Consider the following 17,611-nt stretch of genomic DNA (forward strand, 5'->3'; position numbering starts at 1 on the left):
GGGACTTGACATTTAGCTCTACATGTGGCGACAGAAGTCTGAGGGTTCATGTCAACCTAATCCCAAATCATATCTAATATCTTATGTTTAAAGAACTATATTATCCAAAAGGAAGAGGTCTCTCGGACGGAATCTATTCTATACTGACTGTTAGTGCGTGTACAAGCGCCTAAGTGTCTACATGCGATGCGAGGGGGCAGGAATCTTCCATGGTAACAGGGCTATGAATTACTTGCACGAGGACAGTGAGGCCTGGCCTCTTTGCACGGTAGCTTGGAGGAATGTTTACCTAAACTACTAGACAGGAATGCATCGGATGAGGAGCGAAGCAGATAATCTTGAAGGTGAAATACAGTTTTTGGCAGGCAACAGGCTGGATCAGGCATCGTTAGCCGCGCAGGGAGTAGGACAAAGTTCATGGATACAGATGCAGGCTCGGGCTGGAGCTTTCAGAGGCAGAAAGCAGGAAAGGCTTGATGGCAGAATTCAGGGCCTACTCGCCTGAATCTGTAAAATGTGGAAAGTGAACCACATAAAGTCGGTGGCCTTTCATACTTAGGAATGGAATATCTGACCCATTCATGGTGGATCTGAAAGAGGACATGTTGACGGTGGACGCACATGTATTTGCGTCTTCGAAACTGGAACTGGAGGGAACATACATGTACTTATAGCATGCACATGGAGCCGTTGGGGTCTACGATAGGGGACATAACTGATCACAAAATTCATATTTCCTCATTCCCTCCTTGTCCCCTACGGACCCTCAGGAGATATCGATCTTCATCAATCCATCGATCTGTTCATATAGCATCATTTGTTCTTCTTTCTTCTTCCGAGGTTTTGAACGAAAACTTGGAGGTGGGATACACGATGTGGCACACAGGCCACAAATCGCTGGCCCACATTGTAGACATAAGCAGCAACTGAATAGTATGAGAAAGCCAATACCTAGGAAGGATAGGATCCTCCATCCCCAGGTGGACAACACGCTCCAGAACCAACCGGACCAAGTCCAGGTGCCTGGACTCTGGTGTATCTGGCTTATAATCTTATGAAGGCGGGTTATGGCTTTATATACGGACGGTGAATTTTCTGGTATGGAAATGCAGCAACTTGATCCGATGACCCTACAAGCTCCGCCCCTATCGGCCAAGATGACGTCAAGGACAAGACGATTTTGAAGCACAACAATCCGCATAGCAGACTGCTCTTCTGTTAAATTGCCTAAGGCGGAAGTAGTCTCGTTTACTACTGCCTCAAGGGTTCTAGTTAATCTACGTATCAGCTTACTATTAGTGACTGTTCCTATATAAGGAAAGAAACCTTTATTGAAATCTGTGTATTGTTCCCATGCCGTTTCAGTGTAATCGACAATCGGGAGATCTCTCTGCTGTCTATTGTGTACTAAATGGGTATTTCTGTGATAATCAGGAGGAGCTAGGAAAACAGGTGGCAGAAGGAATGCTATGTAACAGGTACCATCCCAATCTAGAGGTAGACGTATATATGCGGTCTGGCCACATATGAAGTAGGAATGACGGGAAGCTCTAAATGTAGATTTGCCTTGATCACTGAATTTTATTACAGTGGTGCATTTACTATGGCCCATGTGTATGGAACCATTCTTTCTTACACATAATTCCCCTTTAACTGGGAATACTGACATAGCGGGCAAGATTGGTGTGGTTTCGGATTCAACATTCAGGATCATGAGGTTAAGTGTAAAATTACCTAATCCATATACTTCATTTTCTAGATCAGTTCCTGTTCTTTTGGGAAGTCCCTCCTTGTTAGGGTAGCAGACTTTAAGCAAAACTAGGTTCAGGTTTCCCCATACCCAGTTGTCTTGATAAACTGCGGAATTTGAATCTAGGGAATTAATCAAACTAAACCATGCTCCACAGGAGCCATTGTGTGTGAACGGATACGGTAAGAGGGGCAAAACTCCCTTATAGTTCTGATAGGGAGGGAGTCGGCCACATATCCAACAATTTGTAGCATTGCTGGTCTGATGGGAATGATGTAACATACTAATAAATGTGTTGTTGCGCAGCGCAAATCTATAGGACAACTCATGCGGAGGTAATTCACTAAAAGAATGTTCAGCAGTAACATTGTAAGCACGTTTAGAAATAGGGTGATACATATGCAGCAATATACTAAAAATGATGATCAGAAGACTTAGAAAAAACAAAATTAATAATGTTACTGTGCAGTGACTACGAAGTGATTTACAATGCGCATGCTTTTTAAGCTGCATCTGTTGATTTCTTTCTCTATTCCGGTCTAGAGGATACATGTCAGAGACAAATTCAACCGATTCACCTTGGAGAGGACTTAAACAATCAAATTGTCTGACTTACTAGACCTTAATTTTAGTTTATAAAGTTCAGTTTTCATGGGTTCAACCAAGGGGAGCTTTGAATCAGTCTATGAGGAAATGCAGGGCTTAGTGTCCACACTGGATGGTAGTCCATAAAATTTCTTGATATGACTCGAGTGCAACCACCCTTTACGTCCCTCGATCTTCACGGCTGTCCTTGTTGCCAGTAGCAAGCTTTGGCGATCTCCACCTAGGCTCCAGTTGGGTCTTCCGGTCGAAATTCCGCACTAGGACCATATCACCTGGAACCACGTCATGGGGCTTTACCTCAGTGTTATCGGGAAAAGCTGCAGCTACCTGTGAACGACAAGATTGTAGTGCAGACATCAAGGAAGCCAGGTAATCTGTCAGCATATTACAGTCAACATCAGTGATTTTGCGAGGTATAGGCGTCCCCCACATATTTGGTGGTCTACCGAAGATCACCTCGTACGGGGATAGCCCTGTACGAGAATGTGCTACCATTCTCATGTAAAAGAGTGCAACTGGTAAGGCTACTATCCAATCGACACCTTTTTCTCTACATATTTTGGACAATCTAATTTTCAGAGTTTGATTATGGCGTTCCACGAGACCTGCTGCCTCAGGATGTCGGACACAGTGGAATTTCCATTGGTAGCCTAATAAGAGTGAAACATGTTTCATTAGTTCGGATGAGAATGGCTGGCCGTTATCTGAGTAGACAACACGTGGCAAACCATACCATGGGAAGAATTCTCGAACTAACTGTTTGGCAGTAGTCGGGGCAGTGTAATCTGAAACCGGGTAGGCTTCTGTCCAACGGGAAAGAGCACAGACAACTACGAGAACATATTTGAATCCTCGACATCGTTCCATCTGGATATAATCCATCTGGAGGACTTCAAAAGCATGATCGGGAGGTTGAAATCCACCCTGTTCTACGGGGATGCTTTTACCTGGATTAAACTGACAACATATCATACAGGTACGAACTTTTTGTTTAGCTGCGGCTCGTAAATGTTTGTTGAACCAAATGTGTTGAATGCTGTCTAGCATAGCTTTTTCTCCTAGGTGCGCTGGACTATGTATTGTGTTAATGATGACTTGAACCATGGAATCGGGAAGAAACCATATAGATTTTTCCTTCGTTATCCATCCTTGATCCGTTTGGATCCCTCCTAATTCAGTCCATTTCTTTATTTCTTCTGGTGTAGCATGTGTCTGTATGTCAATTATATCAAGGGCGGGATCCTTAACTGTCATGCAATGTGTTGGTGTCAGAACTATTGTCTTTGTCGCGTCAGTTGTATAAGTCTGGTTCTGAGCAGTCTGTTTAGCTGTTCTGTCAGCTAGGTCATTACCCTGAGAAATGATATCGGTAACTTTTGTATGGGCTTTGCATTTCATAATTGATATCGCAGTAGGTAGATGAATCGCGTCTAATAGGGCTTGAATGAGGGGTCCGTGTTGGATGTGGGCACCGTGAGAAGTTAGATAACCTCTCTCTCGCCACAGTACGCCGAAGTCATGGACGACTCCGAATGCATAACGTGAATCGGTGTATATGTTGACTTTCTTATCTTTGGCTTGAGTACAGGCTTGTGTCAGAGCAATGAGCTCTGCTGCTTGAGCTGACAAAGTGTTAATACAATTTGTTTCAATGACTTCAGTGTCTGTTGTGACTGCGTAAGTGGCCACTAACTCTCCTGTACTTGTTCTCATACATGAACCATCTACATACAATGTCAAGTCTGGATCTGATAAAGGGATATCTGTCAAGTCTTGTCTAGGTTTCGTCGTGATAGTAATGACTTCAATACAATCATGTGCTAATGGATCTGTTCCGTTTACTGGCAACAGTGTGGCAGGATTTAACGTATTACAACGTCTGATTTCTATGTGTGGTTGAAACAATGTTAATTCATAACCGGTGAGTCTCGCTATAGTCAAGTGTTGTGTTTGTGGGCGGTTCAAGAGAACCTCTACTGCGTGTGGTACTTGTACTGTCAATTGATGTCCTAACACTATGGCATCGCTTTGTCTGATTGCTAAAGCTGTTGCTGCCACTGATTTCAGGCACGCAGGAAGAGCCTGAGCTACTGGATCTAATGTACTAGAGAAATAAGCACATGGTTTGTGTGATCCTGCTTGTTCCTGAGTGAGTACTGACAAGGCAGTACCTTCGCGTTCTGTAACAAAGAGTGTGAACTGTTTACTGTAACATGGTGTTGCTAAAACAGGTGCTTGGCATAAAGCTTTCTTTAAGCTTTCAAAGGCATATGTGTGTTCTTGAGTCCAAGGGAGGACAGTCGATGTGGCTGCCTCCTGTGTTGTCAACTGAATGAGTGGTTTTGCTAGAAATGCATATTGAGGGATCCACTGCCTACAGTATGAAGTGAGGCCTATAAAAGCCCGCACCTCCTTTTGTGTCTTGGGTGGTGACATGTTAGCAATTAACTGGATGCGGTCGGGTGTAAGCTGTCTTCCCTCCTTGGACAGCGAGTGCCCAAGGTAGACAACTCGCGGGACACAGAATTGCAGCTTAGAAGGGGACACCTTGTGCCCCTTGTCGGCCAGAAATTTTAAAACCGTCAGTGATGCTGTTTCACATTCAGATTCGCTTCGGGCGGTGATCAACAGATCATCGACATATTGAAGCAAGGCAGTGTTGACTGGCATGTGGATACTGTCAAGTTCTCGCTTTAGTGCTTGGCTATAGATGCTGGGGCTTTCTGTAAAACCTTGAGGTGCGCGTGTGAATTTAAAACTTCGTCCATTTAAACTGAATCCGAACAGATATTGACTTTCCGGATCTATTGGGACGCTAAAGAAAGCATTCTTGAGATCAATTACAGTGAAGAACGTTGCTTCTGAATCAATAGCTGTTAGTAATGAAGAGATATCTGGGACTACAGGATATTGTGGTACAATACATTTATTTAATTCGCGCAGATCAATAACTAATCGATATACTGGCGGTGCTTTTGGATCCGTTCTTTTAAGAATCTGAATTATCGGGGAATTGCATATATTGGAGTCGGTTTCTACAACCACTCCTTGTGCAATGAGTTCGTCAATGATTTGCAGCAAAGCCGCAACAGCATCTGGTGGTAACCTATATTGTCGCATTCGTGGTAGTACTACTCCTGTTTTTAGTGTGACTCGATATGGTGTAATGTTCATGCAACCAACATCAGTGGGGCCTTGTGCCCATAAATGCGTAGGTAAACTCTGCAGCCGGTGATCCATGTCTCTGGACACGTAGTGACCTTTAAAATCACGTAAAAATAATCGTACTCCTTCCGGAGAACAACATATTATAGCTCCTAGAGCTTTCAATGTTTTTATACCTAACAGGTTTTCTGGGCATGATTTAGTAAGCAATAAATCTGTAGTACGTGTCAATGGACCAACCGTGAGTGGAAGAGGCTGTGTAACTTCATTAATGATAGGCTTTCCTGAGAATCCAAGGGAAATATTCTGTGAGCCTGAGAGGGGTACCCCTGGAACTTCACTGCGTCGTATAGTTGTTCTGCTTGCCCCTGTATCAAGTAAAAACTTTCTGTCTTCCCCTAATAGTTCACTATGTACATAAGGTCCCTCTTGATCTACAGGAACCTCAATAAGGGGTAAGCCAACTTCCCTCTCTAGGCTATTTCATGTGTATCGCTGATAATCGGGATAATCTGCTTGTGCATACTGGTACATCTGTTGCGTTGTCGCTTGTGTGGCAGCAATAGGCTGCGCTGGTGGTGGTGCTATGGTCTGTTGTGGAGGTACCTGTTGCGGAGCTAACCTAGGTTGTGCATGCTGAGGAATTTGTTGTTGATTCTGATCCTGTCTAGGTGGACGTGGTCTTTCTTGTGTTCTACCTGTGGCAATATTATGTTTCAGGACTGGACAATCGTGTATGTAATGACCTTGTTGTTTACAATAGTTGCATGTCCCTTTCGTTGGACCTGCGGAATCACCCTTTTGATGACCATCAGCTGGAACTGACTGAGCAACAAGCATTTTCATTTTTGTATCTTTCATACGTCTTTGTTCGTGTTCTTGTTCTTCTCTAATTCTATTGTGGTGATATTGTAACATCTGTAACATCTGTGACGGGGTATTACCTTGCCAGGTACTCTCAAATTTCAATACTCTATTCTTAACTTGTGGTAGGGAATTTTCAACTAATTTTGTCACAAACAAATGTGGATATGACTCGCTACTTGCTTTTATGCCACTATTTATACCAAAACATTTTTCAAATCGGGAATAGAAATCACTAGTGTCTTCATCTTGCTTTTGTTTACAGGCTGAGATTGCACCCCAGTCCTCCTTTTTCGTAGTTAATAAACGTGGCAGTACCTGCACTAGTAATCCTGGTAGTGCTGTAGTCTTTTCCCCAAGCCCTGCTCCTGCAGCTCGGGCCTTTTCTTCGTTTTCTAATGCTGTCCAATCTATCTTTTGGTCTCCCACCTCCCATTCCTTTTCTTTGAGTTTCTCGTAAACACCGGCAGGCATTAATACTTTTAATATTTTCATAATGTCGGGGTAGGTATTCTCTCCCATGAGTAGCATGTCTTTTATCTCACGGTGGAAACCTGCTGGATCCTTGTCATGGCTGGGTACTACTTTCTTCATTTCTAATAATTCGATTTTAGTTATAGGCGTGTACACAAACACGCGTGTAAAGTTATTACCTTCACCTCTGATTGGGTGTACTTCGCGTAACGGATTCTGTCTATCTATGTGATACATTTTTCTTCCCATAATGGGAACTGGAACGTGTTCTGGTTTCGAAATTCTAGAATTTCTTTAATCAAATCAGTACCTGACCCTCTCCATTTATTCGTGAGTAGTTCTATCAATATGTCAGGTAAGGGTCCTGGATCGGAGTGTTGGCTTTTATATAATATAAGGAGGTGTTGAATCATGTATATACTAGCTAAACGCTGTTCGTATGGGGTAAGATTCAGAAACGTGTGTGCTAGTGTATCTTCACTGTATTTGTCGGGACAGTCGGCCCATTGTACTGCTGACCGGGCTAATTCTTGTTCATCCATGGAATCGAGCATATGGTACCCCCTTTGATCTCGGAGTAATTTATCAGCGGCTTGGAATAGGTGTTCAGGGGACCTTGTATTTAACATAGGGGTTTGAAAATGTCTATTATATTCTGGACGTATCGGACATATCGGATCATTAAAGCCTCTAGTATTATTATGGGGTCTTCCTCTACCTACGTAAGCTATCGTTTCTATTTGTTCTGATTCTTGCTCCTCCTCTCCCTCTGATTCAATTCTGTCTGCTTCTCGTCTTTCTTTATGTATTCGTTCTACTTCCTTGCGGATTTTTCGATACATGGCGATTATACACGCCTGTTTATCATGTTTCTCTTCTGATATGTTCTGACCCCATTTGGCAAGTTTTTGCATGGTATCATGATCTGCCCCAGGTCTGTCTTGGTTCCTAATCACACAATTTATGAAAAAACGTAGTAGTTGTCTTTGTACATCCACTTTCTGGTATTCCATAGCTTCGTTAATACTTTCTGGACCTCGCCCTGTTTGGACAAAGTGATATATATTGTCTAGGTGTTCAACCATTCCTGGTATTGTCATTAAATATAATGTAGCTCGTCGTATACGTAGTGATGATATTAGCAATCTGTCCTGTTTACCTGGCACTGGATCGTATCTACAATCCACAAGATGTTCTTTAAACATGTCGGATGTCACTAGTTGGGGTGTACGTTGGAGTGCTAAATCTCTAAGGGTCTGTTTATTTCGCGGCGGTGTGGCAAACATGTCTGTCGTACCTCCTGTAGCACCGTCTGAGGTGCTAGGCACGAAAGGATTCGTTGGACGTAAGATAGAAATTGTGGATGCGGGAAAAACAGTAGAAACGGACGGACCTGTTGGAACTAGTGTAGGAGTTTGTTGTTGCGGGGATACAGACGGATGATCTTGGTGTTGAACCCCATCGGCAAGCGGCGTGTGTGGTATGGTATTAGCATACTCGGGAGCTATGTCATCTAAATAGGAGGAAAGGAAAACATCCTTTGCTGTTTTAGGATGTGCTTTTATCGGGAGCAATGGAGGAGTCAAGTCTTTTGGTATTTCCGGGGTAGCCTTAGGTAATCCTTCGGCCAGAAGAGGATACATACCATTCATAAGAGTGATTCTTTGTCTATCTACTTGTTCTGATTTTACTCGGGTACCTTCCTCAATTAATAGATTTTCTCGGGTTTTATTTGAATTTTCCCTACCTTTCTCTTCCTGTCTGAGCGCTTTTTCTGTACGTCTATATGATTCTTTACGCCATAATTCAATGGCATCTTTCTGTGACTGTCTGGCTTTCTTTTTCCATAATTCTTCTTCTACTCTCATGATGCAATCTGCATCCCAGGTCCCCGCTGCGGGCCACCTCTGACTTTCTTGCAACTCTTTGGTGTAGTCCACCCATAAATCAAGAAATAACACGGCATCTAGGCCATGCTTATGATACATAAAGTATCCTGGAGTGTCCCTAGGTGGGATGGGAACAGCTTCTTCGAGTACCCCTTTTCTAGTTTTGATCTGTCTTAATTTCGAAAAGAACGGCATTTTTAGATCTGTTTACTTAATCTTAAACACACTTAATACAAATAAACACAATAATGAACAGTCATTCACACCACAATGTATAGAACGTGTTAAAACATTTAACATTTTAACATTTAACGTATAATGATGACTAATAGGAAACTAGTTACTGACATAATACTGACACTAGGTAATACTTATTTATATGCAAGACATACTAGATATACTGCTAAACAGTACAGATACACTGCTGAAACAGTGCAGACCGGATTTGTGTACCCAAACCCGTCTTGACCGGCACAGACTATGTGCACGTTAAATGCCTCCCCGGCAATGGTACTCACCGGGTAGCTCGGAACGGAAGGCCTCGGAACTGAACTGAAACTGGACCGGACTGGACTCGACTGGACTCGGAACTTCGGAACCTGGTGGGCCTCTGTATACCTCGGATCTTGCTCTCTCAGCTAGGCTCTGGTCGGGATACTTCGCACTTCTCACCGCCTCGTCTGGGTGTTGATCGCAGCCTCAGTCACCCCCGCTTGGCCGGAGGGAGATACAGGAAATCCTGCGGGTACGCGTTTTTGTCCGTTCAGCCGTGGCAGGAGACCGGGCCTGCAACGCACCTCCGGCGCGTGAGATGAGAAAGTGTCCCTATTCGGGCGCCAATTTCTGTGGTAAATATTTCATTACCGGTACTATTTTTTATGCGGTAAAATCTAGTAAGAATAACTCAGTAAATATAAGAGGCAGAATCCGTGGTATTAGAGGTTCTAAAAGGCTTTATTCCTCTACAAAGGAAATACAATTCGAATTGCAGGCTTCAAATTCCATCACCACGAAAGTTCAGGAAGGAAGGCAATACATTATTGACAGGTAATGGTATTTATATGGAAAGCATTATATTGAGACAGATGCAAGAGGCGTAACAGCTGATAATACAGATAAAATAGGCATACGTAACTAAAAAAGGCGGACATATAGGCGTAACTTAGAAAACGTCATTATACATGATGTCACAAGTGGGTGGATTCATAAGAGAATCCTGCAATGTCAGCAGAAATATTTGGCAGAGATGCGCGCGCAGCCGCATGACGTGTGATTGACGTGCAACTAGAGGGTGAAGGGGACTTGACATTTAGCTCTACATGTGGAGACAGAAGTCTGAGGGTTCATGTCAACCTAATCCCAAATCATATCTAATATCTTATGTTTAAAGAACTATATTATCCAAAAGGAAGAGGTCTCTCGGACGGAATCTATTCTATACTGACTGTTAGTGCGTGTACAAGCGCCTAAGTGTCTACATGTGATGCGAGGGGGCAGGAATCTTCCATGGTAACAGGGCTATGAATTACTTGCACGAGGACAGTGAGGCCTGGCCTCTTTGCACGGTAGCTTGGAGGAATGTTTACCTAAACTACTAGACAGGAATGCATCGGATGAGGAGCGAAGCAGATAATCTTGGAGGTGAAATACAGTTTTTGGCAGGCAACAGGCTGGATCAGGCATCGTTAGCCGCGCAGGGAGTAGGACAAAGTTCATGGATACAGATGCAGGCTCGGGCTGGAGCTTTCAGAGGCAGAAAGCAGGAAAGGCTTGATGGCAGAATTCAGGGCCTACTCGCCTGAATCTGTAAAATGTGGAAAGTGAACCACATAAAGTCGGTGGCCTTTCATACTTAGGAATGGAATATCTGACCCATTCATGGTGGATCTGAAAGAGGACATGTTGACGGTGGACGCACATGTATTTGCGTCTTCGAAACTGGAACTGGCGGGAACATACATGTACTTATAGCATGCACATGGAGCCGTTGGGGTCTACGATAGGGGACATAACTGATCACAAAATTCATATTTCCTCATCACCCTCCATACCCCGGCAGTGTTCCAGGATGAAAGTTCTTGTAGTGGCTCACAACATTGTCCATCGACTGCGGATGTAACATTTAGTTTAACCAAGGTTCCAGGAATTCTGCACGTATAGCTTGCAACCAATGTCCTTGATAAGCAATGTTAGTTAATATGCATAATGTGACATAGTCATTAGAGAGTTTAGAAGAATCCTCCCAAACGGATAGTGAATATCTTAATCTGAAGCATCAGAATTGTGGAAAGAAGGCTTTTATGACTGATTAGACCCCTTAACGTAAGCATTGTGACCTATCCCTGGACTTCATGGCCTAATATAGCGTTGGTGAAGAAGGAAATGCAGTATATTGTGAGATAATTGCCCACAACATCAGTTAGACACTTCCCGGATCCTTGTTGCTATTAGACTATTTTCACGTGGTCCTGTTGGACCTGTTCTGCGTTCTCACCCCTCGCTCGTAAGAACTGGGCAGAACAAGTTCTACCCTGAAAACACAGACCTGGCCACACCAGTGGTGCTACACAAGACACAACTTTGCGGAGTGGAAACGAACAAAGAATTAAGTGACTATTGACAGCTGCCTTGGGCGGTGGCTATCGAAAGCTGGACCAGTTCAACCATGTCCTTGGGCTGCCCTATCTCCGCTGATAAGGGGTCTGGGTGCTGCGGGAATCGCCTCTGCTCGTTCCACGCTGTGTCAGACACGCTGCTGCTGATTTCAGAGCCCAGCATCAAAGCGTGACTCACGATGGAGCGGTGAGTCACAGCCTGGGCTAGCATGGAGAAGCACCGGTTCCTTACACCAGGCTTTCATGTCTTACCACGAATAACACCATCAAAGTGCGCATCATCAGAGGAGGCCTTCTTTACAGCTGAACGCAGGGCTCTGGAGAACATGTTCACTCGTTTCCCGGTGTGCGGAGCTCAATCTACAGGCGCAGCGCAGAGGCGCATTGCAAGGTGCTTAGAATGTTATTTATTGCGTGTCTGAAGCCTCTTAGTGCCTTTTAATTGAATTATCGATGGATGCAAACACTATCAATCTATAATAAATCCTCTTATTAAACTTCTTATTTAGGGCACTTAGCCATGCGCTGTGAAATAGATCATTAGAAGATAAGAGCTAATTGGCTGCCGGAGATATTCAAATGTTTAATGAGGAATGATATTGGTGCTGAGCGGGCATATAAAATGTGCATCACTGGCTACAACACAGAAGCAACAAGGGAGGGCGAGGGTGAGAGCGATAGTAGAGGAGTGTCAACAAGCGCGCGCGGTCACGCTAATTGAAAACAGATGGCCCCTGCGCACCGCTGCTCGCTCCTGCAAGGTGGATGCCAGCACAAGCACAAGTGTAACAAAAGTGCAGACTGATTCCTAAAGGTCCCTCCTAGAGCAGCGCTGCGCTAGGCTCAACCTAAAAACAGCCATGCCCTGGTTCCTGAAAGCAGCAGACACACACAATGATTGGTATTGTAGAATATTTATTATACCTTATTATTCTATATATCGTGTTTCAGAATGAAGACAATCACAAAAATCTTATCCCTACTTTATAAGTCTAATCTTCCTAATTCGCATAAATGCTGCCAGCCCTACAATTACTCTGCTAGGTTTAGTTTCAACATGAGCCTCCATTCTAAAATGCCAAACCATGCTAGTTTCTCGGCATACTTTACAAACTTGTTGGTTCCATAATCTGCATTTAGACTCTCGTAATGCCCCTCTCAGTAACCAGTTCTTGTGTGTCACCACTCCCTAATTCTAGTATTCTTTTATACTTTATACCCTCTTGTCCAAAGTGAAAAAGTGAGCTGCTTTCATATGGAAAAGGAAAGGGTTACTCAAGCGCAGGTCTTATGTTACTGCTTCAGAAATCTGACTATGTCCGTTCTGCAGAGGTGCACAAAAAGCAAACAAATGCCAATATTTCTGCCTCCTTTGAGGTCAGGTACGTGCAAGGCAGGATGGCCTTGTGCCTGTAATCCGCGGCTTCACCCCTGCCTCAAAACAGCCCGAAAAAATAAAACAAGCACATTTTATTATTATTTTATTTTTCCTTTATTGCTGAGTCTTGGGGGCGGGCCGGGGAGGTGGCATGCACAGGGGGAGGGTTAGTGCATAATTGTCAGTGCGGCCTGACACGGCCCACCAAACCATTTCGCGCACTGACGCTCTCTCCAACCCATCTGGATTGTTGGGTTGAAGAGAGCTTGACACAGGCTCCCAGTCTTCCTGGGAGCACACATTCAGAGCACTCAGGCCAATCCTGATGCTGCTCTAATGCATGAGAGCAGAGCCAGGATTGGCCGCAGGGGAGGCTTGGAGCCTGTGCCTGTGAAGAGAGAAGCAGAACAGCGTGACACGTCCGGCAAAGTTTTATTTTTTTATTGTATTAGTTTTTTTATTTTGTCGCGTGACCCTGCCCGCACGCCCTGCCACTTAGACACAACACCGAACGCTACTGCCTGTAATTACTACACATAGCTCTGCAACTTTCAGCGAACAATATATTTTCAGTTCTCCGTTTTTGTAGCAAGACTTATGTCAAAATGCAGCTCAGAATAAAATACGGCGATCCAGTACACATTGTTAGCATTACCATTCAAGCCGTTAGCTTTCTAGGCCCTATGCCTGTCCCATGCACACTCTAAGGATTAGAGCTTTCATATTGGCATACAATCAGCCCTGGCTTGTATGCAACATGTATATATTAGCAGGAAAGCCTTGCCACACACCATAGCATAGCATAGCATAACTTGCGTCATCAAGGCCTGTTTGAATTCGACATGTGAAAGACCCAAAACAACCTTACTTATACCGTGTAGTACTCCCACCAAACTCCTGCACTTCACTTGGCTTCCATCAGTGGCCCTCTGCAACCCTTCTTTCAGGATGGTGAAGAAACTAAGCCTATCCAAGGACCATGGGCTCTCTCTGTTGCTGAAGGTTAGCACTCTTGTGAATGGTGCCAACTCCGGTGTTTTCCATCTCTGAACCCTGAAATGAATTCTTCCCTTGTATAGCTGTCCCAAAAAACGCTCCACCCTCTCTCTCCTCAATCCCCCCCCCAAATAGACTCTGTGACGGCCTCATGTGCTAGGTGTCATCCAACAACCAATGATGTGCAAGGGCTGCCGACTGCTCTGTTTGTTGCCTTGATGGTGAGTTGTGTATGTGTCTTTGAGGTGCTTTACAGTGATAATGCTTTCGGCTTGCTTCAGACCGAGACTGTGAGCCACCCACTGAGAAGAAGCACGACGTCACAAAAAACCTGTATCTTCACAAATTCGGATTTCTCGTGTCCTTCTACCTCACACAGGAAAAACGTGCTGTGAGCAGCACTGCCACTATGGACCAAGCCCTGGGTCTTGATTGACCCCTCTCTGCAGTGCGAAACTGTGCAACTGTTTGCAAGCACACCACAAAGAATGACGTGACATGCTCACACATCACTCGACGCATATGACCCATACTACACCAAAAAGCAACTGATTCCTGCTTCTGCTTCTCTGCAACGTCCAGCACATGAAGACTCAGCCTGCAACTGTGCTTGGTCACTCACTCAACAAATGTGGTGCCAAAAAATGTACCACATGGCGTTGCTCAATGCTCCTACTTCATAAGATCTCATCAGAAACCAGTCACACACTTCACAGTAACTTTATTTCTGACAACCCACAAATAAAGGGCAGCTGACTGAACTACAGAGCAGATGTGCACCACAAGCTTCCACACCTATTTGGGCCCATTTAACAAAACTAATGGTGATACCCATTGCAGTTCCTTTTCTGTGGCACTCCATGAAGACGGATGAGATGTTCCCATACTTTGTTGTTAAATGCCTACATCTTTTGGAGCTGGCTCTTGACACTTTCTTTTCTCGAACACATTGTTGGAAACTTTTTTTAAATTATGAATGTTATTTTCCCATGAGAAATAACATTTGAATTGTAAAAGCTGCGACAAATCCGACAACATCAAGAAAAAAGAAAGATGACAGCTACCTGATAGCAGTCCAGTCTGTCCAGGGGTCCAGTCAAGTTACTGCTCAGCTTACAGCCTGATTAAAAATGTCTGTCTCTCTCTCTCTCTGCAGTGATCTGCATGATCACTAATATTCCTGAATTATAGAAGAATTACAAAACTGATGAGGATAAAGCTGGCCACATTAATGTAGGTAATGGTCGTCCCAACTTAATAGACCATTTTTGCCGTTTTCCTCAAAGGTTATTTCTGCAAAGTTTGGTCATTGAGAAAATTCCAAGTGAATACCTGTCCTCGTGGGAAAACATTTTACTTAAGGATGAGACTGATCATTTTACCACTAGATAAGTGAATTGGAAAATTGCCTTATTCATCCTTTAACCGCAGTTGTGTGCTAATGTCAATCAATAATTCTCTTAATTGATTTTCATTTTTCTGCTCCACATATGATTACAGCAAAAAAAGTTGACGAAATCTGGCGGATAAACTCTGACTTGTGTCAGATCATCATTTAATTTAAGAAGAGGCGTGCATTACCTACTACATCCTCTGCAATATCACTGATGTGTGTCCAAGTCCCGGGCACTGCCCTGGCATGGAGAAAGAGATTCGCTACTTGCTTAAACAAAAGGCCTTTGATCTCATCCCTAAATGCGTTGTAATACATTACGTTATGTTTATGTATAAAGCGCCCTATCACCCACGAGAGTATCCTGGCTCAGTACTTGAACACAAATAAAAATGCTGTGATGAACATTTATGATCCACGTTTGATAAATAAAAACTTTGAATGCACTACATAACTCATGGAATAAAGTATCAACTAGAAGGATAATCTAATCTGATGTGCTACGTGAATCATAAGCGATCTGGAGGTTGCTTGGACACCACAACAGTGCACCAGGCAACTCGCCACCTGTTAACAAGAGTGCTTATGTGACTCTTATGTTGTGGATAGAGGCATGAAGCACTAGTGAGCTGGGGTGGAGGGGATTCCCTACCTGTGGGCCGTACAGCCTTCATAATCTTAACTATGCTTTAATTGTTGATTCCGTATGAGATGCAGACTGGGCTATTTGAAAATAATATTCCAGTGCCTCTTGAAATCCATTTGGTCTGTAGCTAATCCAGTCACTTGTCTGGCAATAAGTATTGGGCGGACCTATATCCAGCCCTTCATGCCCTCCAGAGACACTGGTCTGTGCAGAAATCTTCTAACTTATTTATAGGCTAGTCCATTTGTGTTGATTGCAGCCTTTTGTGGTCCTGTGCGAGCACACTGATTGTGACCTCTCTTCTCTTCTTCCTCATACAGGACCAGGTGGAGCACCTATTGGCACTGCAGATCCGAGCCTGCACGCTGAACTCCAAACTGGCCTTAGCTGAGCGCCGGAAGATCCTGGACGACCTGGCGAGCGAGAAGCCACGTCTTAAGCTGCTTTACATAACGCCTGAGATGGCCGCCTCTGCAGCATTTCAGTCTACACTGACCTCCCTCTTGGCCCGCCACCTCCTGTCCTACCTGATCGTTGACGAGGCACACTGTGTCTCCCAGTGGGGCCATGACTTCCGACCAGATTACCTAAAGTTAGGGACCTTGCGCTCCCGCATTCCACATGTGCCTTGCATTGCTCTGACAGCCACAGCCACGGCCAAGGTGCAGCAGGACATTATTGGCTCCCTGAAGCTCAAGCCTCCTGTGGCGAACTTCAAGACTCCATGCTTCAGATCCAACCTTTTCTATGATGTGTTGTTCAAGGAGCTACTGGCCAACCCCTATGAGCACCTCAAGGATTTCTGCCTAAAGGCCCTGGGCGAGAAGAACAAGGAAGGGGTAGGTTTCTTCTAGAGCCGTAGGTCTGTGTTCCGGTACCAGCCAGACTGTGAGATTATTATCTTTTTATTTTTTTAAAACAAAACATTGTTGCATAGCTACTGTGGAAAGCTGTTGTGTCCTCGTGGCATCTTCCAAAGCTCCAGATCACTGGGATAGAACAGCTAAACAGAACTGTGATTGGTGAACAAGTTTTAATGTTCAAAATTTGATTAGACTGTGTGTTTGCTGATATTGATTCCATGTATTCAGGACTTTAGACTTATTCATTTTATTTCGTTTTTTAAAATATTATTTATGGTTTTCCTTAAAGATCAATAATCAAACATTCTGCACTCCTAGCGTGAAGTAATCTAAAAATAATCTCCTTTATTGCCACAGATATACACCCTTTCATCAGTTCAACACATACGTTATTTCCTTTTCTCAGGTTGCAAGACTAATAATGGAAACTTTTGACTTCTCTTAAATACATCACAAGGTATACCAGCCATCCATTTTGATTTCCCCAATGGAAGTTAAATACTTTGCCACATTAAAACTCTCGGTTTGATACTCACTGGTTTCAGGAGAGTCTCTGTTAGAATGTTATGCAATCCGCATGTAGTACTCCATCATAGGATTTTATTTAGTACACAAAACAAAACATCTCTGCCTATGTGTTGAATCCCAGAACACATTTTAAATGTTAAAATATAAATTTCCAAAAGCATGTTGGACTAGAAAGCATGCCTCAAAGAAGCAGCCTTTTTTTATCTTTATTGTTAACTTGTCCCTCTGCATTTTTAAAATGAAAAGTATATATCACATTGGGCTTTTTCTGAACTCTTTTCCCCCAACCTCCACCACCTCACAGCAAAAACGTATAGCAGAAGAAGTACCATAGGCACTGAGTTTTTCAAACAGAAGAAAACTGATCCTGCTCTATTAGTGAATTCTGTAATGTCCACTGTTCCATCTTGTTCTGAGGGATCAAATAACCAATTCATTTTTTGG

At 43.7% G+C, this 17,611-nt stretch overlaps 1 protein-coding gene across 2 annotated transcripts in view; it reads left to right on the top strand.

The window, feature by feature from the left end:
* RECQL5 (RecQ like helicase 5) overlaps positions 1-17,611 on the top strand; it is a 669,413-nt gene that overhangs the window by 155,471 nt on the left and 496,331 nt on the right. For both annotated transcript variants that reach the window (XM_085616996.1, XM_085616997.1), the window contains exon 3: positions 16,097-16,615. In XM_085616996.1, coding sequence (XP_085473122.1) covers positions 16,097-16,615 — 519 coding nt within the window. The remainder of the gene's footprint in view (positions 1-16,096; positions 16,616-17,611) is intronic.

This window comes from Triturus cristatus, chromosome 7, assembly GCF_964204655.1.
Source record: "Triturus cristatus chromosome 7, aTriCri1.1, whole genome shotgun sequence".
Taxonomy (NCBI): Eukaryota; Metazoa; Chordata; class Amphibia; order Caudata; family Salamandridae; genus Triturus; species Triturus cristatus.